At 34.0% G+C, this 27,937-nt stretch overlaps 2 protein-coding genes across 3 annotated transcripts; one reads left to right on the top strand and one right to left on the bottom strand.

Annotated features, from left to right (window-relative positions):
- Positions 1–2,623: 2,623 nt before the first annotated feature.
- LOC113723446 (dirigent protein 22-like) lies at positions 2,624–3,301 on the top strand. Its single transcript, XM_027246528.2, has one exon. The coding sequence runs from the start codon at positions 2,655–2,657 to the stop codon at positions 3,225–3,227; it is 573 nt and encodes a 190-aa protein (XP_027102329.1). The 5' UTR covers positions 2,624–2,654; the 3' UTR covers positions 3,228–3,301.
- Positions 3,302–22,061: 18,760 nt separating this feature from the next.
- Positions 22,062–26,823, bottom strand: LOC113693634 (pentatricopeptide repeat-containing protein At2g02980, chloroplastic-like). Of its 2 annotated transcripts, none has more exons than XM_072081417.1 (4): positions 26,002–26,823; positions 23,258–24,869; positions 22,874–23,024; positions 22,062–22,669 (listed from the first exon to the last, which is right to left on the bottom strand). In XM_072081417.1, the coding sequence occupies exons 1-2, from the start codon at positions 26,538–26,540 to the stop codon at positions 24,056–24,058; spliced, it is 1,353 nt and encodes a 450-aa protein (XP_071937518.1). In that variant the 5' UTR covers positions 26,541–26,823; the 3' UTR covers positions 22,062–22,669; positions 22,874–23,024; positions 23,258–24,055. The 2 variants fall into 2 exon arrangements, with proteins under 2 accessions (XP_071937518.1, XP_071937547.1); XM_072081446.1 differs by having other exon boundaries at positions 23,407–24,869.
- Between the last annotated feature and the right edge of the window lie 1,114 nt (positions 26,824–27,937).

The raw sequence follows: 27,937 nt of genomic DNA, 5'->3' as shown, positions 1-27,937 counted from the left end.
ATCTTCGTATTTACACTAAGTGGGTGGTGCTTTCTTATTCATATTAATAAATGAACGTGTTACAATTTTGGTAACTCAAATTATGTTTGGGGAAAACAAGAAAGAAAAGTTTAAGAATCGGGTCAACCAGTTGAATCGGGTATACTGGTTTAGTGGATTTTTTACGATTTTTATTGATTTTTTTTACCAAAGAGGTTTTGTACTACAAACCAACTCGGAAAGAAAGTTGATTCATGATCAGATCGATTAAACTGACCAATCCGATCTGGGTTTAATAACACTGGTTGTCGGATGAAACAAAACAAAGAAGAGATTGGCCAATAGTCTTTTCCGAGATTCATGGGATTCTACTGCTTCATGCAATTCTATTAAGTTAGTTTCTTAGGCACTTAAACATTGCATTATTCGAGTGTTAGGTACTTCATGCTTTTCTCATGCATGCTATTTTCGTCTTTTCTTTTTATTTTTGTATTGACTTATTTCAGAAGTTGTATATTTCTTTGCATAATTTTGCCATAGAAGCTTCAGTCAACATTTTGGTAGTGACCAAAAGTATTTTTCATTTTAAGGAAAGTTACTCTTTATTGTCACACAGGGTTTGTAGAGATTAAAGGTTCAATATTACTAACAAAAGTATTGGATTATAGTTTTCCTTCTCCAGGGTATGTTTGATGTGAGGTAAATTTAACATAGTTTGTTTCTCTACCACAATTTTTTTTTGGGCATGTATAAAGTTGCAAATCTAAAATATTACACATTTCAGAGATATTTCTGAAATCTTTGAAAACAATTTCACTTTCTTAGGTTTGAATTTTTGAATAATAGGAAGGAAAATTGTCCATTAATTTACTCCCCATATCTTCATATGTTGAATCATTTGTTTCTTTCATTATAATAATGGTATTGAAAAATATTTAGATATTAAAAAAATTTATTAAAACAATTGTGTTTGGTACAACCAAACTCTATGATTATGTTCGAGTTCTTAAGAAAGACCTAAGAAAGATAAAAAAGAAAGTTCTTAAGAAACATAAAATGCTTACAAGTGACCATGTTTGTTGCTATTTTCATTTTCACCATCGGAATTATAGACCATGAATTAAATTTTTTTCCTTCTACTTTTCGTTCTTAATTCTTGAAAGTTAAGATGGTTTAATTCTCAAAACTGCAATAGAAAAAACTTGTTCATTTTTACTGCATCCTTTTAGGATATTGCACAAATGTGTGTGATAGCACTTTTTGGGATTTTTAGATTTCATGAGATAGAAAGGAAGTTAATATTGGTTTTCTAGTAGTTTAACGTCTTTTTGCATTTTCAGTGTCAGAGACCCTTTGCTAAACTATTCATAGTAAAATTGAGAAAAGTACACCAAAAGAGTAAGAAAAAATCTTCTCGTTAATTGTTGATTATCTTTTTCTGGATTCTAATACCAATTTGGTTATATTACATTCCATTCATAACATGCCTTGTTATGCTTTTGAAGGACTTTAAATGGCTCTATATCTAAAGACATGAATATATTTGCTCTTGAGGGTATATATTCTAAAATGACAAAATGTGAAATACAAAAATTGTGCAAATTGGCGCCACACAAAAGCAAAAACACCATATGAGAAGTGAAACCACTTTGAGATATAAAATAAATTAGATGGCAACAAATCTTTAGTTACAGCCCTTGTAGAAGATGTCAAAATTTTCTTTTTAACGAGTAAAAAGAATAAAAAATTGAGAATTTATTTTTTTCATATGTTGATAATATATACATTTTTACACTAGTGCTCCAAACATTAAAGCAGACATTGGCTGACTTGCTTAGCCAAATCATTCTCAAATCCAATAAAACCGTCTGGTGGTTGGATATAATATGGTTATTAGTAGGTAAAATGTTGTCTCACATCTAGAAGAATCTTAGTTTAGATGACTCTAAACTTGTGAAATACAATAGAGACCCTACTTATAAATAAATGTTAGATGACTATGCATGGGTTGAAGGTTGTCTTCTGCACCCCATAAAAATCGATTTCTTTCTTTTGGGTTTTTTCCCCCTATTCATTTATAAATTTGATTGTCCAAACTTGTAAACTTTACAAGAAACTTAAAATGTATATATATTTCCCATTTTGAACAGAAAATGTTGACATATTATGAACTTATTATGTCATCCATTTATTTTGACTTAACGAATAGCCTTTAAGAAAGTATAATACTCCAATTTATAACTAGTGCCCAAAAATTGTACTCGTTTTTAAGGCTTCAAACAACAAGGAAATTCTTTAGTACCGAAGCTACACATGCCCGTTTGCAAATGTATGGTCTTAGGAGAAAATTAAATGAGTACAATAACGAGAGTAAAATTGATTTGGAGCAATTATCACCAGAGAGGATTCTCCAAAATAAAAGTGGCACAAGCTAATAAATTTAATGTACAGAGGATGATAGGTGATGGCTAAAGTATAGCCATCGCCTTGTAAATAATTGTTGCTTGTTCAAGTTCCTATGTTTTAATTATTATTTCATTTGGTACAAAAAGAGTAGAATAAGTAAACTTTTTCTACCCAAATTCCCAAGTCCCTATAAATGTACCCACAAAAATTTGAAACAAGACATCCCCCAATACAAAATTATTAGGTAATATACAACTACACAAGCTTCAATGGCTGCAATTTCAGCTCTCCATATCTTTGCCATTTCCGTCCTCATTTCGTTCCTGGCTATTCAATTCACTCATGGTGAAGAGTACAATTTTGTTAAATCCATTGATCGGAAAGCAATCAAACTGAGAAAACAAAAGCTAAGCCATTTTAGGTTCTTTTGGCATGATATTCTTAGTGGACAAAATCCAACCTCAGTTACAGTGGTTCAACCACCAAAAAACACTACAACATTTGGAGTTCTGAATATTGTTGATAATCCGCTGACTCTGGGACCAGAGCTTAGCTCCAAGATGATTGGAAGATCTGAAGGATTTTATGCATCGACTTCCCTAGAGGAGGTGGCTTTGTTGGTGACCATGAACTTCGTTTTTCATGAAGGTAAGTATAATGGGAGTACAATCACCGTGCTAGGGAGGAATCCGGTATTCGACAAGGTGAGGGAGATGCCGGTAATTGGTGGAAGTGGGCTTTTCCGATTTGCTAATGGTTATGCTCAGGCTAGAACTTACACCTTTGATCCCAATACTCGTGATGCTACCGTTGAGTATAACATATTTGTAATGCATTACTGATGGTCCTGTGTATCATTAATTTGTTGAATTGAGCGTTTGCATTTGCAGTATTGAATAAACATTTTGTTCATCAATTTCAGGTCTCTACTGCTTTATTCCCGAGAGAATGCATAGCTTGATCCAAAAATGCATGTCGATAAAAACTGGAATAATTTTCTACAAAAATGCTGCTTATAATCTGGTATTAAAACAAATCCTAATGTAATTAACATGGGGAAAAAAAGAATGGAAAAACTAGCACGAAAACAGGAAAGTGGCTTGATGGCTCGTTCAATCTGTTGTGCATTCCTCGATAAATTTTGCTGTGAAAGATGTTTGCCTATTTTAGGCTTCTTTTCACCTTATTTGCCTGAACGAACATATGCAAGACCCAACGAGTCTTGACCATTTGTCCCCTGTCAACTCGTCTCTCATTTGAAAAGATGAAAGGAGCATTCGTGCTAATCTTGGGTGCTAATCTTTTTTTGAGTCAATTGGACGGAAAAACTTCAAATACAAAACATGGTAAATAAACTAACGTTGGATTTAAACAAGGGATAATTTCAGAAACCTCCCTTAAGGTTTCTGACAATTTCACTTAACTCCCCCCAGTTTTAGAAAATTACACAAACCTCCCTCAGTTCAATAAAATGACTACAATACCTTCTACGTAATAGATAATTTACCACATATGTGGGATACAAAAACCAAGCCAAAAGTAAAAGAAAAAATAAAAACTTGCAACAACTCGTTATCATCCCCAACCCTACTTTAATTAACAGCAGTTTTTTTTATCTTTCCCTCCCTTTTTTTCTACCTCTTATAATTCTCTTCTTCCTACCTATAATTCCACAGTCTCTTCCACCCATCAACTATATCACCATGCAAACCTATCCGAAGTGTTCATTTCTTATCTATATCTCTCTTTCCGTAGTACCTAACCATCAACCCCCTTGTTTATTTTTTCTCGTATTATAATTTGCATATATTAAAGAATCAAAATTTCCAAAATTACAAATTAAGGGAGCAAATGAAAATTTCATGTTCAAATTAGATGGAAATGATGAAGATGGTTGTGATAGAGAAGAAAAAAAAATGAAATTAATGGGCTATGGTTGGAAGAGAAAAAGGGATGATTCTAGGTTATGCTATTATGTCTATTACGCACTAGAATTTAAGATCTTCATTTAGTTTCATTTTTATTTGATTTACAAGTATTGGTGGTGGTTTGTCATAAAGATGAGTTTCTCTATTTCTAACGCCATTGGAATATGGGGTTACTCTTGGCATAGACATCAATAGTAGTTGGCCAGGTCTTCTGTTCAAGGAAGGTGATATGCGATAGGTGTTGGGTTCATAATTTGAGATGTAAGATTAGCCAATAGACAAAATATAATATTAATTTGGGCGGGATGCTTTTGAGGGTATTTTAGTTGGTGGTGGTGGTTATGGTCTATTTGTAAAGTGATTTAGGTAGAGTTTGGGATTTTGATGATACCGAAATTGATAGAATTTGGGGATTAAATTGGAGAGCAATTTTGGTAAAATTTGGGATTTTAGTGATACCAAAATTGATAGAATTTGGGAATCAAATTGGAGTTTACAATTATCGTGGAAGCGTAGCAAATTTGGATAAAAGTGTTTTTTTTTTTTGGTTAAATTGATCACTAAACCTTTTTGTCACTTTCTTTTGATATTATGATATTGCATAAGGGTATTTTAGGATAATTAAGTATAATTCTAGCCTAATGGGTCTATAATGTTACTTAAATAGTAAAAACAAGGGAGGTTTGTGTAATTTTTTAAAATTGGGGGGAGCTAAGTCAAATTGTCAGAAACCTCAAGGGAGGTTTCTGAAATTATCCCTTTAAACAACCAAGGTAACATGTTTCTCACTCATTTGATCACTTATTAAAATGATATAAGCCAAGATCGAGAGGCTATATATTGTAATTCGTTTCTACAACAAAAGTAACATCTGGCCACCTGTTTTCAAACGACGACATACGGTTGAGAATTTTCTAATTTCCCCTTGCAATTCACTGGGATTCCTAGTGTAATTTTTTTTCTTTTAATTCTTCTATTGCTTTTATTGGATCTAAATTTTTCTTTATCAAATTTGGTTGTCAAATTTAGGACTCCTAAGATCTATTTTGTTAGACGAAATCTAAACTTAGCGATTGGAAGCACTCATAGCTGTTTTAGAATTGCAGTATTTTCTACCAATTAGTACTCATTTGTTATTTAATGAATTATGATGTATGTTGTCAAAAAAAAATTTTTTTGATGATAGTATTCCAAAACAAAAGATGAGGCATTTAAACCATGGAGTTTACAACAAATTTATTGATCCATTCCTGAAGGAAACGGAGAGAGATGGACGGATAAAACACACACCAGAAGTCAACAAAGCGAAAACAACAGAAAGGAAACTGACAAGAAGATTGAAATTCCAATGCAACTTGACATGACAAGCATGGAGGATATATTCGCACTTTTCCCTGTTTTGGGTGATTCGGGCTTACCGACCACCACATTGCTCTTGACAGTAAGGATCATCAGCAAAACAATCTGGTTTATTTTTACAACTGCAATCGCAACGTGGGTCGGGGTGGTTATGGAGGAGTCTCCGTCCTGCATCCGCCACTTCATCGGCCGCGGGTAAAGAAGCAACTGTGAAAGAAGCTGAATCATCTTTATCTTCACTTGCCATTGCTTTCAAAGTAAAGTGGCTGCAAGTGCCAAGAACTACAAAGCTGATGATAAGCACTGGGAGAACGAGTCCTGCGACTTTTGCCATCTTCTTTTTTGCAGAAAATTTTATTTCTTACAAACAAATTCAGCTCACGAGCGCTATGTTTCATGAATGATGAGTAAATTTATAGTAATCTGGATGCCGAATTCGGAATCTGGGGTCCTTAATTTTCTTGCCGGCTTGTGGCCTTTTTCTTTTTGGTTGTAGTTGTTGTTGTTATTGTTCTGTAAGAGGCTTGTGCCTTTATACCTTGTAGATTCGGAACTTTGTTTCAGTTGGTATATATGAACAAAGTTTCAGAATGTATCAAATGTGGGGGGCGAAATCAACCATTCAATTGTCGAATTTTTTGTTCTCATTCTAGATTTTGATTTCTTGTCCGGAGATTAATTAATTGTGATAACAAAGACTAACCCTTTTGTTTTTTGAAATACAAATTGTTCGCAGAAAAATGATACTATTATTACTCTTGATTTAGGCAACAACCTATTTTTTTCCCCTGCTTTTCATGCTTCTACTACAATACCATACTCAAATACATTATACTCGTACAAGCGTGAATACACGCGCACGCACGCATACACTCTTGCCCTAAGAAATGTTGAAATTTTCAGTTAAATTTTAGATAAATCTTTCCCTGACCCTTAAAATTTTTATGCAAGTATAGTTATATGTATATCATGTGTACAGAAAAGAAAGTTTTCAACTATAATGTACTGCACAAACAATCCTAATCTCTTTTTTTTTTTTGTGTAAAACATGTCGTTAATCGTTCACTCTTTGTAGAAAGTTTTCTACACAAGCTATCTAGACCTTGACAAATTTTTGCACAATAAGTAGTTTTGTGCATGTCGTGTGTACAAAAAGAGAATTTTCAAATATGAAATGAGATTGTATGATGTGCAGTAAACAGCTTTGGTAGAGAATTTTCGGCATATTGGGAAAGATTAATTACGTGCCATTCACAAAAAATAGTGTAATGATTTTTTCATATATTAGAGTTAATATTAAAACTAAAGCGTCATACTTAAACAAAGTGGAAGTAAATAATTACATATAATTGCTTTTTTTGAGAAAGCCTTAATCTAACAGTTAAAGTTGAGACTGCAAGATTTAAAGTTAATCTAGCAGTTAGAGATTCTAGTGTCAAATTACCCCTATCCCCTCCCCATTTCTTAAATCTCATCTCTCCGCAGTCGAAATTTTTTTTTAGAAAAAAAAAGGCATATACTTACTTTATTCTTGGGTAAGTAACCACATATAATCACTTTAAAAAGAATTTATTCTTATTTTTATTTTATTTTATTTTTTGTTTTTGAACCTCTGCTGTTCATGCTTTCGTCGTTCATTATCTTAAGAATTGGCCAAGTCCAACTTTGATATCTCCTCCTCCTAAACATCGAGGAAAGTTGCATGGTACAATCTTAGGCAAAAGGGAATAAAATTATATTGAATAAATATCCTATGATCTGTTGGACAGATGAGATAAGTTTAACGTTACGAATTATGCACATACAACAAAAACCCAAAAGAACATTAAATAGTTGTTACAAACATTCTCATGCGGACTGAAATAGGTGAATGATTAAGACCATTCCTGGCAAAGTGAAGTGGCGGCAGCAGTCCTAAAATGATGATATATAAGCCCAGTAATTAATTGCCAGTCCTGTGACTCTGGCCATAAACTTCTCAAGGAAACAGATTTAACTTACGAGGGCTAGACTTCAAGATGCACAAGACACAATTTCCTGAGGAAGACTCTATTTATGTGTGTGTGTATATAGACACACACACATATATAGGCGCACACACACATGTATACGTATGTACATATATTCGTGCTTATCAGTGTTTGTAAAAGGTGCAGGTATTTGCCGTGCATATTTTATATCTACCTAGCGGGGTGTGGGACATAAGCCTCACAGATTTTGATCGTTTAAATATTTAAATATAGAAAAATACACTATATGTATAATAAATACAAAAAATTTATAAAATCTTTAAAATTTTTTTTTTTTGCCTAACAAAGAAAATCATAACACAGCAAACACAATCTCAATGTTTCCAACAAACTCAGTTCACAAGCATCAATATAGAATACCAAATAAAAATTATACTCAAATAAAACACAACAAGCTTAAGTAATAAAGTCATGTAGACAAACTTAAGCAATAAAACTTAAATACAGTTATTACTACGACCCTTTAACATCACATGGTGCAGCCATCTAACCCACAGAGTCCTTCTTCTTGCAGATATTCCAAATAGGTTTGAACAACAAGCACTTATTCCATTGAGTATTGTTCTGTATCCCAAGTCCACCCTTCCAAAGGAAAGAAGTGGAACAAGTGGAAGTCCCAAGTAGGTATAGTGTGTGTATCAGTTTTTAACATTCTTCACTTGTAATTTCACGACTACTTGTAAATACAGTGGCTCTAATGACTTATTCGACCGCCATATTAAGTATTATATTAAGGGTAAATTACATGCAACCCCCCTATGGTTTCATCTGTTGCACATGCGGCCCCCCTAACGTTTCAAAATATCCATTTCACCCCAATGATTTTATATAAAAGTGAAAACTTGATGTAAAATAGCTACGCAATATTGTTAGTTGAAATACCAATAGTGCCCTTATTTAAATGTTAAATTAATCGACAACTTAATCACCTTGTATAAAAGTATAGGGAGATTACGTGGATAAATATAAAAATCACAAAAGGGTAGAGTGGATATTTTTATAAATTATGAGGGAATTATATGGATATTAAGATTTTATCACATGGGCTTTTAAAGCACGTTTGGTATAAACGCTCTAACTAATTGTGTATTCCGTCCATTTTTCACTTTACATAAAACTACAGGGGGGTTTTGTGGCTATTTTAAAACCTTAGGAGGTGATCTGGTATTTTGTAAAATCACAGGGGATAATAAATAATTTAGTTGCTACCATTGTATAATTAAGGGTATATTAACTAAATTCAAAAAGTAAGAAACACTCAAGGCACTTAATTTTATATATAGTATAGATGAATCTAATGTCTGGTAGACTGTTTAAATGGCAATTTCTGATATTCTTGATTAAGAATAGTATGAGGCAGAATCCGGTTATTCTAGTTGTAAGGTTGGAGAATGAATGGAATTGGTGATTTACCTTTCTTTCTTTTCTTTTTTTTTTTGTGGTTTTGACAAGAAAATTCCAATTGCAAGACAATGCTAATAGAAAAGAAAATGCATTGAAATCACAGAGTTTACAACGAATTTATTGATCCATATCCTAAGGAAATGGAGAGACATGAAAAGAAATACACACGATTGACTTGAAGGAGTTCACTCCTATTCAGCAGAATAAAGACAAAATGAAACTGACTCTGACTAAAGGATGAACTTAAGTGGGTATCAAGGATTCCCACTCCCACACTTCTAATCTGTCGATGAATATGACAAGATCAACGATTCCCATTTCCGGGCTTCTAAAGTTAATGAGGAGAGTTACAATATCCTTGGCAATCGGGGTCCGAAGGCAAGCAACCTTCGGGCACACTCGGATCACAATCGCATACACATTGAAGGAGCTTCCTTCCCGAACCCAACACAAGGTTATTCTTGGCCAGTTGATCATGATGAGGGATGGCCTTGTTGAAGAAGCGTGGTTCATTGCGAATGTCATCGGCCATGGCTATCACTGGCAAAGTTGTGAAGTGGCTGCAAAGTGCTGAAAAAATGCACAGAAGCACTGGAATTGCTAGTGCCGTGACTTTGGCCATTTTTCTGCAGAAGCTTTCACTTCTTACTTTCTTACAAAGACAGTTTTAGTTTATAATGAGGGCTAGGCTTCATGCATGCAAAGTCAATTTATACACCACAATTCTTGTCTCAGGGTGCCGAATTCTCGAGGATCAAATTAAAGGACTTGCCAATGACTGAATGGTAAATTATTTTCAGGTGTTGTCAGTTAGGAGAGACTTGGCGTTCTTGCAAACCCTTAATATAAGCTTTCTAGATTCGCCCGCTTGGGCCTTGAAATCCGGCAGAATCAAAATTTCATTTCATTAGTTTAGTATTTAATCATGTCTATAGTACATTGAAAGGATCGAGAGGAAAATAAACTACCAAATCAACTCATCAAAACTTGTCGATGAAGTATTAGTCTACAGGCATTATAACAACTAAGGTTGATATCTTAAGAATTAGAGTTGCCGAATTCAAGTTTATCGAGTTCATTAGTTTATGGACAAATTATATTTTATCCCCTGTGATTTAGCTTTTTTACATAACCCCCTTATGGTTTCAAAAGCTATACATAACTCCCTTATGGTTTGAATTAAAGTGTCAAAATGACGGAAATAGTCACTCATAACGAAACTTCTAAAAATGTCGAAATTACCCTTATAAATACATGACATATTAACCCCGTATGATTTTTATATTTTACCATATAACTCCCTTATAGTTTAATACTTTACCATATAACCCACTTATGGTTTTCAAAATATACACATAATCTCCCTTAGTTAATAAATAATTTTCAACTTTACATAAGGATATTTTTGACATTTCAGGTGACTCCATTACGAATGATCATTCCCGTCACTTTAACATTTCAATCCAAATCACAAGGGGGTTATGTATAGCTTTTGAAACTATAAGGAGGTTATGTAAAAAAGTGCTAAACAACAAGAGGTAAAGTGGAATTTGCCCTTAGTTTATTGTTGGTTACTTATGATTTGTCTATATCAATTTCATTCATTACTTGTAGATATAGTGGCTCTTAAATAGATGCAATATGTCCTGCTTTTTCATAAATTTTCATAGAGGAGGTTCTTGATTCTTGACTGTTAACACAAGAAATCATATGCAATATAAGTAACTTTAACAGCTTATAATTTGCATACCGAATTACGGCAAAAGGCTGTTCAAACACTCGAGTAATTACTGTAAAATTTTAGGGTTCCTAGGCATGTATTAATCTTTGCCTAAATATAGATAAGGACTAGGAAAACTTTAGAACAGACTAAACTCTTTAAAAAATAATAATAACTTTGCAATTGTTTTGCACGCATCGATCACCTAACTACAAGGCCAATAATAAGACAAAATCAATCTCCCCTTGACTTGATCTACTACTAGATAAGAGGTACAAGCGGACGTAACTTTCTAAAGTTAATTACCAAACCAATTTCTATGCAACTTTAACAATTCAAGCCAAGTGAATTTTTGTGCTTACAATAATTAACTTCACTATCCATTTTTCGTGATACACAATTATTTTGAATGGTATGGTTTTGTATCAATATCCGTAGTTTTTGTTTAGAGAGTATTGTGCATGGTTAAAAAAAAAAGAATAAATCAAGAACATTAATGCTTTAGCATCTTACAAAACAAAGATTTTTAGTTTTCTTACTAGGCCACTTTCTCCACTACCTCAGCTATATATGGAGATTTTTTTTTTCTCTATATATGTATATACATGGAGATAGAGTATGATTCTTATTCTTCACTATTGAGAAGCGAATCGATAACTTTATATTTATAATTATTCATACATCTATCTAAATGTTTTGAAACATTCATATGTCTGATAATAAAAATAAAGTCACATGCATTTTTTTAAAAGTTTATCTAAAAAGATCGACTCTAAACATACAATACGACTAGGGATGACAATAGGAACGGATGACAATGGCAACCCGCCCTACGGGGGGTTAATGGGGAGGGGGTTGGGACGGGGGTGGGGCGGGGAACGGGGCAGGGGGTGCGGGAGTGTGCCCCCGTCCCAAAATATGGCACGGTGAGCTGTATAGCATGTGGCAACAGCATGCCATCAAAACTTCGCAAAATGTATCTCCATTTTCCTTGCAGATGACAATTCGGCCCTTTCAATTGATCAAGAATGGCTGCAGAGCAAGCAAATTCCGCCATCAAATTGACGGTCTAAGCATCATAATGTAGACAGAAGCCCCAAAATAATGGACAAAGATGATCCTCGGAAGTTGAAACATCTAAAACCAGTGAACCATTAATGATCTTTTGATCTAGTAAATATGTAAGCACACAAACAAATATCTGTGTTCATCGGCTAGTAGTGAGGTAGGCGGTTAAAAAAATTCGGTGTTTATACTTTTTATTTTTTACAAGATCAACATTCAAATACCATCCAATTTTTTAGTAGTTAATTTAGATATCAGTCATTCAGTTGCGGTCAGATAACTAGTAATTCCATTAGATAATATTCAAAATTTTGATTTGAATTCTTTAGTTTAGATTTGTGTAGTATATTGTGATGTGACATCAACAAGATACGGGTCACTAATAAATTAACTAATATGCTTCTAAAGTTACATATTTCTAATCTTTAATCAACAGGTTTGCAAAACACATTTTGTGAAGCAAATTTTTGAAATATTTTAGTGTTTCTTAAAACACATCCTAAAATAGAGGCTTTCATATGTTATTGTACATAAAATTTATCTTTAATGAAGACATGAGTTTTAAGTTGTAACTTTTAATATCTTAGTTAATACATTAGAGTAGAATACAGCATAGTAGCATGTATACTAACCGACACACGGTCATTTTGAACTCGAGCTTGAATTTTAGGAACAGTTAGAAACAAGCACCGTAATAAATTGGAATCGCATGTCTTGGATGGAGATGCATTGAAATCACAGAGTTTACAAATTTATTGATCCCTCTACCCAAATCCATCAATGGATAGAGATGACAAGGCAAAACACACACCATTCGTTTGAAGGAGCTGGTCACTCCTTTTCTGCAGAATGAAGAGGGAAATAAAAATGACACGAATGTTGAGCTTGAAAATTAAAAGGATTCCCATTCTCCCACTTCGAGTTTGTTGATAAACCTGACTGGATCAAGGGTTAATTCCCATTCCCAACCTTGTGACCTCTATGGGGAGAATTACAATACCCTGTACAATTAGGGTCTGAAGGATAACAGCCTTCGGGCACATTCGGATCACAATTGCATACACATTTTTCCTCGTGAAGCAGCTTCCTTCCCGAACCCAAGCGAAAGCCATTCTTGCTCAGTTCATTGTGATGGATGTCCCTGTTAAAAATTGGTGCATTGCCAAATTCTTCGGCTGCAGCCATTGCTGGCAAAGTTGTGAGGGCTAAAACTAAAAGAGTGCAGATGAGCGCTAGAATTGATAGTCCTGTGACTTTGGCCATTTTTTTTGCAGCAATTTTTGCTTGCTTCTTACAAAAACAAATGCACATAGCTTATGAGGGCTAAGCTTCATGCATGATGAGTAAATTTATATGGTACGAGACCTGGTGGTCTCAGGATGCCCAGTTCTCGAGAATCACCTCAAAAACTTCGATCCCATCCATTGCTATTTGCACAGGAATCACCGTCATCTATAGTGACTTGCCGTTCTTGCAGATCCCTTGAAGTTGGCTGAAAAGATTCCCCTAAAAGTTTTCAAGTTAAATTTACTTTTGCACTCTAGTTTCAAAATTAGTTAGTAATAGAACTCTAGTTTGTTTTTACCAATTAAGAAACTAATTTATTTTATTGCTTTTCACACCTCTACTATCTAGTAGTATCACTTAACTGTACAACCACATGGATTTTGATATGCCAATGATTTTTTTTTTTTTTTTTTTTTGGTTTCCGTTAAGTTTTAGGATTAAACTTTTCCAACACCTAAAAAATTTTCAAACAATTAAGCGGACTTATATGCATATCGTGTATACAAATCAATTTTAAATTCAGTTTATATGACATGCACATAAGTTGCTTGTATGAATTTTTTTTTTCTACACAAACATTGTAGAGAGTAGAAAAGATTAATTTATATTTATCCTAAAACTAGACGAGTGCGATTGTTATGTTGAATATTAAAATCAAAAGTGAAAGTAAAAAAAAATATGTTGTAAATTAAATATATGATATAAAAGATTGCATACAAACACTTTGATAAGAATTCATTATTTTTTGCATTAATTTCAATTTCCCTTTTTTTCCTTCTTTCTTCTTTCTTCCAATTTTGTCTTTGATTTCATCCTTCATTTTTTGAAGAATCTACCCTAACCATCTAACCAAGTGGCCGAATAGGATTTCAGACCAAATGCATACAAAATTAATTACATTGAATGTACGTTGTCTACGATTGTGTAGATAAGAGGATAAGAGGATAGTTCGATGTTACACTTAAAATTTTTTAAATATTCACAAGCTATAAAATCCAAAAGGTCATGGGATTGTGCTTATTCCTATGAATTCGAAAAGAAACAGCTATTGCCGCCGGCTTGTGCCTTTGATACCCTGCACAATTTAGAGTTTTGTTTCATTTGGTGCCCAAAAATATGTACACCAACAAATCAATAAGTTAAAAAAAAACAAGAACTTTGTTCTCATTCCATATTCAAATACCAAAATAAATTATTTAATATATCCAAAAGAACCTTTACTGAACACACTTCAGTAAACATTCTTTTAGTATGAGATTAATTAAATGTAACTGAATATTGACTGCCTCTCTTTATTTTCCAAAATACACCACTATCATTGAAAATTAATAAACTAATAATATTTCTCTTATTTTAATTAATGAATCAATATATTCTTTGCTTTCATGCCTTCTACAATATATATGTTACTTAATTACAAGTTATATTACAAAAGAAATAAAAAAATATACAAGTGTATGATGTATTAAATATAGTTAGACTTAGTCGTTGTCCAACCACCTTGATTTTAATCTTACAGTAACAAATTATATATGGTGTCTTAATCACTTGCATAGAAAATTTTTGACACAAACGATGTAGGAAAGATTAATTCCATCTATATTAAAATTGGGAAGGAATTGATATGTTTTACTTTCGAATGAATAGTTAAACTAAATTGTATATTTCATTATATGGTTTTGATTGGCAAATCTGTTTTAAATAAAGGAATATAAAAATTTGCACAGTAATAATTTGATGAGATATTGTTGTTATTTTCCTTTCCTTTCCCTTCCCTTCCTTTCCCCTCCCTATTTGGTTTTCTCTCACTTTTTTTTTTAATAACCTTGTTGTTGATTTCTTCCTTCATTTTTTAAAGAATTCGTTTCAACCTCGATCTCTCCTCCTCCAAACCATCAAACTAAGTGGCACAGTAGAATCTAAAGCCGATTGGTACAAAAATAATTGCATTTGATATATATTGTATGGCCGGCAAGACGTATAGTATAATCCAAAATTAAGATGGTTACGTAGTTATGTACAAAACTTCTTATGAAAATTATTAACCTAAGTGTTAAGGGCAACGCAGACACCTATATGATTTCTCTACACAGCTTACATGAGAAAGCTACAGATGAGAAAAACACTGGACAGAACTCAATGATCAAGCACTTCCATTCCCCTACTTCTGTTCTTTTATGAACATATTGACAATCCAAGGAATCGAATTTGCAAACTTCCGGTGTTTTGATGGACTAGGGGCAACAGATTTCTTAGTCTTTTTTTGATGAATTAAGGGTAAAGGAATTATCGCAAATCATATGGCAGCATGGGTCACAATTGCAATCTTCCAGGGGTTCCAAGATATGGTCATCCTTAAGCTGGCCATGCTGTTGATCAACGGCTGAGTTGATTGTCGGTGCATTGCCGACATTGGCCATGGCGCCTGAATTAGCTGAATGATCATCATCTTCATTTGCCATTGCTGTCAAATATTGAAGCTGGCTGCGACGTGCTATAAAACTGATGAGCACTATAATTGAACTTAGTCTTGTGACTTTTGGCATATTGCAAAAATTTGTTTCTAAGATACAAATCAAAATTATGACTCATGAGGGCTATGCTTCTTCTGGTGAGTTTATTTATATAGAACTAGTCTGGTCACTGCAAGATGCCGAATCAAGAACAGCATCGGATAAGTTCAGCGAGGTAATTACCACCATTCTAGAAGTCAGAGAAAAGTTTGAACTGAAATTTGGATTGGGGGACTAGAATCAGAACTTTCTTGTAGTTAAGAGCTAGACATGTGTCCATCAGAAAAGGTAGGGAAGAACCTAACAAACTAATCCCGTCCAACTTCTCCGTTCAGTCTAATTCGAGAGAAAGTGCATTCCACAGCATGAATTGTCATTCCGGTGGAAGGGTGTGGAGAGAAATGAGAAGGTAAGAGAAAAATGAATTGCCACCAAAAAAAAAATTAGTTTGGAATGAGATTTCTTGTTAAGTTGTGCATGCTTTGGTACGTTTTAGAAGTTGTTTTTCACTTTAGTTCTAACCTGTCTCCTTAAGGAAACAGTGTTAAATTAATCAACGTAAAATTTTAATTCAGGCTCATTCTAATGAACTTTACTGAAAAAGGACAATGTAGAAATATCTTCCGCCTATGATTTCTATATGTGTGTGTGTGTTAATCTGCATTCTCAAATGTAAGCATTAGCCAAATTAGTGAGTAAAAAATACGATATTCTAGAATTGTACAATTTGCACAATGTTTGGATTAGTAAACAAATAAGATCAAAGTGGACCATAAAAATGACAAGCAACAGGCTTAGAATTAACTTCTGGAAGAAAGAAGTGTATGTCTTGGGTGACCATATTAGGTTTAGAATACAACAGAGCTTTCTTTTAGCTGAGATCCATATACGGATGTAAAGTTATTGGAAATGGACGAAGGAAACCATCCAATAAAGAATTCGTCCAAATTTCCTTTTCAATCTAGATTCAAATGCCCATAAATTCTACGGCCTTTGGTAAAGAATAATATACACGATAACTTAATCTTTTTTTATTTATTTAAGGAGAGACTCCAAATTTTATAAAGGAAAAGGATAAACGGGAGGATAAGGATAGTTACTAATACAGTATGACAGTGTCTATGTAATATTGGAATCTTCTTCTATACACTAGACGGGATGGGAAGGGTCGCAGTTTCTCAGACCAGACCGACTCATTGGTCCGGGCAATCAAGCTTAAATCAAATCCAAGTGAGGCCTCACGGGGTGGTCCAATGATAAGCGGACTCTGAAAAATCCTTGTGATTCTGGGTTCAAATCTTATTCTAAATTTGAACCTCCGTGATATGTTCCGAATCGCTGCGTGGGACCGTGACGCACTCCTCCGATTTGGTGTGTCGGCTCAGGTCCTAAGAATTCGGATCGAGACATGTTTTGGATTACCAAAAAAAAAAGTCCCAAGTGGAACTATTCTTTTTTTATATTTATGTATTAAATCAAACACAGCCGGAGATTCTAATAATTTGGATTAATATTGAAGATTATAATTCCAATTTATTAATGCGAAGCAAGCGACACCTCAATAAGTAGCCACAGAACTTTGGGTGGGCCTGAAACAGAACACTGGGGAATTCCACGTAATGAGCCTGATAATAATGTGCCGGGCTAAATGGACCAATAGAGTTTCATATTCAACAATTCATGAGATAAATGGGCCTGGTAATACTTGCCCACTGGAAATTTTAAAATTGGGCCCATTGCCTTGCATTTTTTGTTTCCTCTTGCGCATTACAAGTTGCAAAATGAGCAAGGAATGTATATAGGACTAACTTTTTATGTACTTGCCTGTAGAGCTTTTTACACGAGGAGAGTTGAATTTATACCACATGTATAAAGATAGAATTTGAATTTATTTTAAAATAATATGTCATGCATCCAATCCTGTCTCTATAAAAAAAAATTTACAGTGTAAAATACTTTAATTCATATATATAACTAAAAATACTATTCTAAATTTTTTGAATTAACCCTATATATGTTAACCGTATATGCGCTATCATGATTAGATGCATGACACATATGTAAAATTTAGATTTTAATTTCAATTCAAATCAGTTGTCATGCTTCCAATAATGATATTATATACACTTCATCGATCCAAATTTTGTACGCGGCAAATTTTTTACTCGGCAAATATGTCTTCATCCTCATATCACAAACTGTCAAGTCGAATCAATTAGCATGATGAAGTTCACTTTGAAAGGTAATCATTTAGTGCTGAGTTGGGGATAACACCACTTTCTTGTAGTCAAACTGCCAATTATGTTAATTAAGAATGATTAAGGTGATAATCCATCAGATAACAAAAGGACAATTGACTAAAGGCTTAACTACCAAATGACCGGAGCAAAGTGTCCACACGGTCTAGCTCAAAAAAAAAGGAGAAAATACAAAGGAGAAAGGAAGAAATAACGAAGAATTTCTTGAAGTTCTTAAGCTTTCTCTCTCTTTATTATTATTTTTTTTTTCCACCAATATATTCCGAGTACACGAATACTAACATCTTTTTATTTTTCTTTCTTAAAAAGGGGGGAAAATGGCTTACTTAGGAAAATACATGACAATCTCAAATATATTGTTTCCATTGCTTAAAAAACTTGTCATCTTTGCTAATATTGGAAGGATTCTTTCCCAACAAGAAAAGTTAGTACAAGGAGATAACTGCTTTATTACCAAGGGAAGGAAAAGAGAAAGATGAAGGGTTTCAGAGTGGACCAACATTCGCTATTCACTTTCGAGTAATATTCCACCTTACCATCACTAAACCCTAAACCTTTTTCTACATTATTCCTCTCAATCCCCCGTGCAAGTGTCTATGGTCGGTTGTAGGTGGCATCATCACATTGATCAGAAACTGTATATGAAAAGAATCTATGCCACTAAAACCCTACACTGCCCTCAGAAGCATCCTGACTTTGGATATCCCATCCCCAAAAAAGTCGAATCACAATGACTCAAGAAAAGAAGTTTTTTCTTGGTTAAGAAATGACACCAGTAAATCATCTGTTGCCAAATAATTTAAGTACAACCAAAGAACTTTGTGACACTGAACTCATTTCTCATCAAATTATCCTCCCTTTTTTTATAACTGACATTTAAGGTTGTGCACACCAATTAAGAAAAGTTTTTCATTGCTTAAATCTGTACACTACTTTTCTTTTGTACCCTCATTAATTGTTCAATTCACCCATATTTTCTCTCACTAGAGTACTAAATAGTGCTGTTAAACTAGACCAAAAGCAATGCAAACTAAGAAAAAAGAATATGGAGGGGCAGATAATTACTAGGTTTGTTACAAAGAGAGAAGCAATAATTACTAGGAGTAGTAATTAAGAATCCTGTATTGGAAAAGAGAGATAAAAGGGTAAAATTGTGAAAAAATAATTAATACTGTATGGGGATAATAAAACGACAGATAAAAGTACACTAAATCAAATTTCTTAAACGTTAGTTATAGAAAAAGGGAGGGAGTACATTATTATTGAGAACGAAAATTTAATGAAGTGTCATGACTTAGTCTTGTCAACCATGTAATTTTACGAGAGAGGATGACTAAATTTTGTCATCAATTTAAGGAATCCTTTTATCAAAACCACATAATTGGCCCTTAATTTTTACTAGCATTTTTTGTGCAAAAATATGATATCTCCTCTATATAAACCGATCCCCACTTGGAAACATTTATTTCTAAGCACTACTACACTTGTATCCACAATACATCACACCATCACCTAGCTAGCTTTCTAGTACATCTCAGCTACAATACTACTCTTTGTAATAGACATCCAACTCTCCTCACAACACTACTAGCTACTTCCAGAATCAACCACTATGGCTAGATATTACAGGTCTTCATACAACCATTATCTACAGTACCTTTCTCTACCCATTCACTTCTTCTTCTTCTTGCTCGTAGTTTTCTTGTTCTTGGTATTCACATGGTACATCAACTACGAGAACAAGTATGAAGACATACTACAGGAGTTGAAGCTTGTGCTGCTGATTTTTCCTGTGATTTTACTCCTTGTGGTGCACTGGCTATCAAGGGGCGAATATTCAGAAAGTGGTCCATCTGTGACATCTTCACCAGAGGAGGACTCACCTCACAGGGTTGGAGGCTCTCCAGTTGGGGTTGCACTTCTGCTCATTTTTCTCCTATTTATGGTCTCTCACCATACTTCTTTCCAAGAACGTTGGTTCCCTTTATTTAGCAGAAGATAGAAATATGTAGTACTACATAGTAGCCGCAGTAGTTTCTATGTATGGTACGAGACTAGTTTCTTGTTCATTTTTAGTTTCCAGTGCAATATCTGGGTTGAAGACCAGCAGAATTTGACCTCTCATGTGTAAATATTTAACGTTTATCAGTATTAGAAGTTTAGTATACAACCTGTTTTGGGTTTTTTTTTTTTTCTTTTTCTTCTTTCGAAGGGGTTAAGAACTGAGAGTAATTGTATACCTACGTTTTCAGGTTTGTGTGTGTTTTCTGTGAGAAAATGTGTTTTCTAATCATGCTACTATATATTATGCCATTCAAAATTCAAATCCAAACAAGAAAATGGTAAATTGATCATAATTTTCTGGTGTTCATCTGAAACATAAAAACACTTGTATCACTGTTTTATTGATTTAAAGCAACCTCCCTATGTAAATCAAGGGAAATTCTACCATCCCTTTAAATGAGTAGTTAAATGATGTAAAGTTGATATGGATTACAGAAGAAAAGGATGATTTTTGCGTCTCGTTTTCTAAAACAAATGCACTTTGCCAATATGAAAATGATTAATGAACTAATTATCCAAGAAAAGAAAAGATCAACATGATTAATTAACTACTCTGTATGGTTAAGATGGACTTTGATCTCTAAAGATCATTGGGAATTGGAGCACAATCTTCACCAACAATGAGACAGACAAATGATGAACCAGAAGCTTCAGTGTAGGGTAACATATAAAGTAACAGTACTAAAGCAAGCACATGGGGCATTCTCAATAAGTTTCAATACATTTTCCTAGTTCCCTATTGCAGTCAAAAATATTTTTGGTTAATTTGGAAAATTAATTAAACTATTAGCCTATTAAATGATTAGATTAGAGCAATTAAGACCCTGTTTAATAATTCAACTCAACATTTAAATACGTTCAGACATTAAGTGTATTTGATAACAAAAAAATAGAACATTTTAATTAATTAAATGATTCTAAATGAACTTATGTGAAACTTACTCCAAAACTAAATCATAAACGATTCACTTATCGCTTAATGCAAAATATGTTCAATATTAAGATTTCAGTTTTTAACAATTTTACTAATTTAATAGATCTAGATATTAGGTTTCAAGTTTTAGAATTCAAAATTCAGATTTCAATTTTATTAAACGCACCCGAAATAACAAATGTAGAAGGAAATCCAATAGGAAATGATAAAAAGAAGAGTCATGGACCCTTGCGCAAACATGAGCAACCGTTTCGAAGTATGGAGGGAAAGAAGCTGGAGTCCAAATTTGGAAGAAGAGTGGGGAAAGAACTTGAAATGTGGTTTATCTCCTCCTGTTAATTGTGTTGTGTTTCCTAAAACTGCTTTTAAGCAAATAGAATCTTGCTTTCAGGTTTAAACCAATATTGTTAAATAAAAAAGGAATCAAAAAGGAAATTTCAGCATTAAGCCTGAACACTTTGGAACCATTGAGCGTCTAACTTCAACTTATAAAGATTCCACCATTGTGGTTGCCACTAGATCAGTTAATATTGGCATCAAACAAAAAAAATTGGGGTACAAAAGGGACCATTTTTGTCTGTTCTTTTGTCCTCTGGAAAATAATACTGAACTCTGACTATAACACAGGTTTCATGCATGTGATTTTTCGTTGGAACCATTCTTGGACAAAGTAGTTAAGAATCACAAACGAATCGAGCTGCTCAGAATAATTTGAATCGAGATTGAGCTGGGCAAATCGAACTTGAATCGAGCTGTTCAGAATAATTCGAGTCAAGATTGAGCTGGGCAAATCGAACTTGAACTCAAGCTCAAGTTCAAAAATATTAAACTTGTTAGCTCGCGAGTTCGAGTATATATATTTATTTTTTATTTTAATAATAAAATTACATATATATCCCTAATATTTTATTATTATTAAAAAATATTATTTTATTTATTTTTAAAAAATTAAAATAATTATTTTTTAATTTTTCGAATTCGAGCTCAAGCTTTAAATTAGCAGCTCGTCGAGCTTGAGTTCAAGTTTGAGCTTGATAAAATAAAGCAAGCAATTAAGGTTGTGTAGACTGTCAGCTGTCAAAACACATTCAAAGGGATGTTCAATCTACAGAAGTGACGGTCAGAAAGAGAGGTTCCAAATTGCAGTATAAGTTTGTACACTCAGAACGTGAGCATCAGCTGCCAAACTAATTCAGAGAAAGAAAGCAGTTCTTATACCAAAATGAAAAGTTACTAACATCATATGGCATCAAAACCCCAAAAAAAAATTGTATTTCCACATTTCACCGGACGTGTACATTCATCAGGGATGCCATTACAGAGGTCAGCTTGATTAGACATCAGGACCAACTTCTCCACCAATTGTCAGCAATAGGTCAGATGAGCATCTCATGAAAGCCACAATATTTCATCTCTAGATATTTTAGTTGTGACTTAAAACTGTTTACTGCTCTAGCAAAATCCTGAAAAAAAAGGTTCATAACCTGAGAGAACCAGCAGGAAGAACAAACTCAGTTTGCTAATTACACCCTGGCATGCATAAATTATGTATTCTCTGGATTGCTAGAGCGTAGCCTCCTGTAATTGATGCTAACATACAACAATTATATGACCTAGAAAAAAAACCAGGAAAGCCAGAACTGCAAGATAGAATGAATAAGAGCTCTGCAACCTGAAAGTACTTATGTGATTTCCAAACAAAGGCATTTCCTCTTCCTTAACCTACAAAAGTCAGGTCCGTTGGTCAGCATCCTTTAGAAGACCAGCAGTCATGAACAGACAATTAGCTATCTACACAAAGTACAAACAAGGCCATGCTTATCATCCTTCTAAACATTATCATCCTTCTTATCATGGTTGCAAATGCCTAAATCACATGAATAAAGCTAAATAGAGTACATTAATGTTGTGATAAAGGGAGCATACTTCTCTTAGTATTGGATCCTCTGGAATTGAGAGCATTTTCTAACAAATAATCTCATTGTTCTTTAATCATCTTCACGATTCATATACTCGTGCTAGCATGCAGCTTTCAGCATGATATCGTTGCCTGCTGCAACTTTCACTTCATCTGCCACTGCCCACCAATCCAATTTGCCAAACGTCAGAAGAAAATTAAACTGATTGAACACTATAACTTAAGAAGAACACTGGGTCCCGAGAACTTGGACCACATAAATGCTTCTTTTATGATTTTCAAATCAAGGAAATGACTTCCAGATGAACATAGCATTGCATTACGCATAAGTATGTCTAGAGCACAAATGCATCCATAAGGAAACCAAAAGGCAAGAGATAAATGGCCCATACCATTAAAAACTAATTCTGAAAAACTCTTATGCAGTAGAGAGCAGAAGACAAGGTAGCAATAGGCATAAACAACTAACTGCACGCCACTGCCAAACAAAGCTGAAGCTTGTACTACTGAAATTTGGCCCTAAAGGAAAATATCATCTCACATTTTGCATGGAGATAGAGAATCTTTCACTTTTCTTCCGTGCTCAGGCGGAAACCCATGGTTTCTTGTCTGTTGTAATTGTTTCACATGAAATTACAGACATGATTCCTTTGCAGTCTGTTACAACTGAATTGGTTCAGCAATTGGATACTGAGCAATTTTATGCACGTAACAATTAATGAAAGTCCCATTTTCAAGCCATTTAACTTCAGCAGCAAAACTTCTGCATAATTCGGTGCTCTAATGAAACCCACTGTGATAGAAGAATCAAGAGACCATGTAATCAATTGCTAGCAAGACTCTAAACTTCTGTGTATCTTACAAATAGGTATTCCATACTACACCAACCACAACCGAAACAACCTCAAATTGCACAGAAGCATTCCTGCATGAAGGTATTCATGTCATAAAAGCTTTGCAACTCAAACCATGTGTCATCTCTTCCAAAATTAGTTTAGACTCCAAGAATCCTACCAGCAAACAAAGATCATTTGATTGCAGAAGCAAAGGGCTTCCTCTTAACATCATTATTACCAAGAAAACTAATGGCCTTTTGAACTAGCAAATTGTTCATCAGCTCTCCAGAATGCAAGTCTCAAGCCATCTGAACCAGAACAGGAACTTATGGCCTTTTTATCAGTTTTCTGGGATTAGGCACTAGACAGCTGCACCCAACTGCTCCCCGGAACCTTCTTTAAACCTTTTTCTTTCATGGAAACTCTAAGGTCATTAGTGTCACTCCAATAGCCAGAAAGAGAGCACATACTCCCAGCAAGCACGTAATTTGCTCCAACATCAGGCTCTATTTTAAGAAGTTGCTTCAGATGTTTTTCTTCACAAACAATACGGCCATGATATCTGCATGAACTGATGAAGCTCCTCAATACAATAGAATTAGGTTCCATGGGCATGCTCTTTATAACCTGATAAGCTTCTTCAATCTTTCCAGCACGACCAAACATGTCCACCAAGCAACCATAATGTTCCATGGTTGGCCTGATATTATGAACCTTTACCATTTTATCAAAATAATCTTTTCCCTCATCAACAAGACCCATGTGACTACATGCAGAAAGAACTGCAGAAAATGACTTACTATCAGGCTGCAGGCCAGCTTCTTGCATTTTTGAAAACAATGACATAGCTTCTTCCCCAAAGCCATTATCTGCAAGGCTAGAAATCATGACAGTCCAAGACTGCAAATTTTTATCACTTATTGAATCAAAAATAAGGAACGCTTCCAGCATGTGACCACATTTTGCATACATCTCAAGAAGAGCAGTTCCCAGTTCAACATTCAATCCAACACCGTTAGTTAGAATGCGGGAATGAATGGATTCTCCAAGCTTGACATTGAGGAGACGAGTACATGCAGCAAGCAGGCTAACCAAAGTGATGGAGTTTGGCTTCTCATGTTGTATGATCATGTCTTGGAAAACAGTTAAAGCATTTACAGGACAGTTACTGTAATCATTCAAAGTCAAGTTATAGGTCAAACAAAAACTTCAAGACTATAAAATGTTAAAATATTGGAAACAGAGCCTTAACTACATGCTAAAGAATACAAAGGAAGTAAAAGATAATCCCCTTAGCCGACAATAAAATCATCAGATACCATTCCACTACTTCAATTTTCATTTTGAGACCAACAATCAGCACAATTTCACAAGACGACGGCCATAAGTCCCCATATAACAAGTTCTCAAGGGTGTCTAGCACTTAATCGATCAAGCTAACTTGTAAACAAGGTCAGCTGTAAACAGTGCGGAAGAAATTTTTTTACAGTGATCGTATCTACATCCATACAAGCTATAAGGCACCTAAAACCTAGAAAATAGTAGCTAATGAATTGAAGAAGCAGTGCCCATAAAGAGTATAAATTTTAGGCACCTTATATTATAAACATTAAGAATATGCTGCAGTTAACAAGATTGAGACTCATTCATTTGGAAAAGTAGATTAATTTTTATTGCCTTTTGCTACCATATACCAAAACCTTCATCTTAATTCTTGATAATTAAATATTATAATAATGTTTTCGGGAGTCCAGTAATTAAAATGCAATAAGTTGTATATGACTCTGTGATCGCGTAAAAGCATGTTGTGACTAATAGAGCTTGAACAAGTTGTTTAGGGAGTTAAACCATATCCCCTGGCCAGAATTAGCAGAAAGTAAAAGCAAAAGAAAAATGAAGAGCATAAGCAAAGTACCACAAGATCAATTGGATTATATACGATCTATGCACAAGTCATTATCTTTCAATGGAATTTGTGCAGCATGATACTTATGCATTATAATAGCCTTTGTTGCTGGAAGCCAAAAAAATATTAATAATATTAATGGACGTCCAAAAACATAGGAGTCGACTAAGAAGTCTGACTCCCATACTCCAACTGATTTTCTCCTTCCCTTCTCTAAACAAAGTACACTCCGTAGTTGGGCTTTCTACCATGAACAACCCCACTACGACTCATTGCAAAGGAAGTTAGGTGTTTCGAAGATAAATTACGAACCCCTAATTGCTGAGACAAGTAAGAAGGAAATAAAACAAAAGAATTAGCATTACTTCGGTAACTGATTAAGGATAGAACGTACCAATTAACATAAGCAGCAATCATAGAACTCCAAGAAACCACATCTCTTTGAGACATATCGTCAAACACTTGCCTCGAATACGCAATCAGATGAAGCCCTCCATACATTCTGAGCAGTGTATTGCATATATGTAAATCCCAATCAAAACCCATCTTCAACACCATTGAATGCAGAGTCCCACCTACTCCAACCATTGAACAACGCCCGCAAGCTTTGAGCACAAAAGGGTATGTATAGTTGTCGGGTTTTATCCCACTTCTTTGAAGATCAACGAACATTTTTACCGACTCTAATGGTATTGAGCTCTTTGAATACCCTTGAATCAGTGTATTCCGAGAAAAACGTGATGGTGTAATCGGTGATTTGTCAAAGATTTCTCTTGAAATTTGCAGTGATATTAAAGACGATGCAAGTATAAGTCTAGAAAGGAAGTGTTCTTGATGATCTAGAGCTGTTTTGATGCTGAGAGATTGCAGTTGAAGAAGATGACTAGTGGTTTTTGACCGTTGTAACAGGGTCTCAATCTGGCGGGAAATCATCAGACTTTACACCGATTTTGTTTTTCTTTTGCCGTTCTTGATGAGGACCAATTTTGACTGATTTTGGATATCATTATACTATGCAGTAAACATGTGGCATTTGTCCCTGCGGTTTCCAAATTACCGCATACTCTGTCAGAAGGGGACACATGACATGACATGTAAATTTAACGAATTGGAGCCTGAATTTGGTGTAATCTGTGATCACTATTTTGTGTGAAACTTCATATGCTTGGCAAAATCGATGCCAGTAGCCAACGATCGGGTCTGAAGTAAGACTGTCATCGAGTCGAGTCAAGTATCGAGTCATTCGAGTTCTACTAATAAAAATACTTGAACTCGAATTTAAAATTGTTGAGTGCTTTAAAATTGAGTTTGAACTCGACCAAATCAAGTTTAATTGAACTCAATCAAGTTCAATTGAGTTTTTAAGATCAGTTTTTAGTAAATTTCATAATTTTAAAATAAATAATTAAAAACTATATTGTAAATACACTACTCGAGACGCTTGACAAATACTCGAATTTTGATTTTTTTTTCACCCGAAATCGACTCGATTACCTTATCAAGTAGTTCAAACTCAACTCGAACTTGGCAACTCAATCGATGCCAAGTTCGACTTGAATCTTTAACCAAAGTACTCGCGAGTCTGAATCAAGTAGCATGGTTAATTTGTACCCCTAATTAAAACTCAACTTGATTACTTTATCAAGTAGCTCGAATTTGACTTAAACTCGGCAACTCGATCGATATTGAGTTCGAATCAAGCCCTTAACCAAACTACTTGTGAATCCAAATCATTTAGTATGATTAATTTAAGCCCTTAATTAGAAGCACTAAACATAAGTATAATAATAAGAAGGGATAATTCCAGAAACATTCCCTGAGGTTTCTAACAATTTCACTAAACTCTCCTAAGATTTGAAAAATTATATATACCTCTCTTGATTTGATAATTTTAGTAACAAAATCTTAAAATAATATTGACTTGGTCAAATTTTTAATGAATACCCAAAATGCCCTTGTGTAATGAGTTTTAATTTACTTTCTTATAAAATTATAAGATTATCTAATGTAATTATAAGAAAAATGTGCCGAATTTTTCATCTCCATATCTATTATTTGATAAACAACTGCAATAATAAATTTATCACTATGATAGGATACTTTTGATGGTATTTTATTATAGATTTAGATTTATAAGATAGACAATAAATGTTGAAATAATTGATTTAGAGTTTATGAATTTTTTGAGCAGTGAAATTATCATAATTTAGTAATAATTTTGGGCAATTTCTTGTTGATTTATTATTAATTTTAATACTAAAAAATAGAAATCAAATATTAGCAAAAAACATTGGATTATATATAAAGTTAACTCATCAAAAAAATCATTA

The sequence above is a fragment of the Coffea arabica genome, chromosome 1c (assembly GCF_036785885.1).
Source record: "Coffea arabica cultivar ET-39 chromosome 1c, Coffea Arabica ET-39 HiFi, whole genome shotgun sequence".
NCBI lineage: Eukaryota > Viridiplantae > Streptophyta > Magnoliopsida > Gentianales > Rubiaceae > Coffea > Coffea arabica.
Note: the sequence above shows the minus strand (reverse complement) of the source record. Positions and strands in the feature narration are given on the sequence as shown.

Coding starts and splice junctions, on each gene's coding strand:
- LOC113723446 (XM_027246528.2), top strand. CDS start 2,655: ATGGCTGCAATTTCAGCTCTCCATATCTTTGCCATTTCCGTCCTCATT.
- LOC113693634 (XM_072081417.1), bottom strand. CDS start 26,540: ATGATTTCCCGCCAGATTGAGACCCTGTTACAACGGTCAAAAACCACT. Junction 24,870..26,001: donor ATTGCTGCTTATGTTAATTG/GTACGTTCTATC, acceptor GAATGATTACAG/TAACTGTCCTGTAAATGCTT.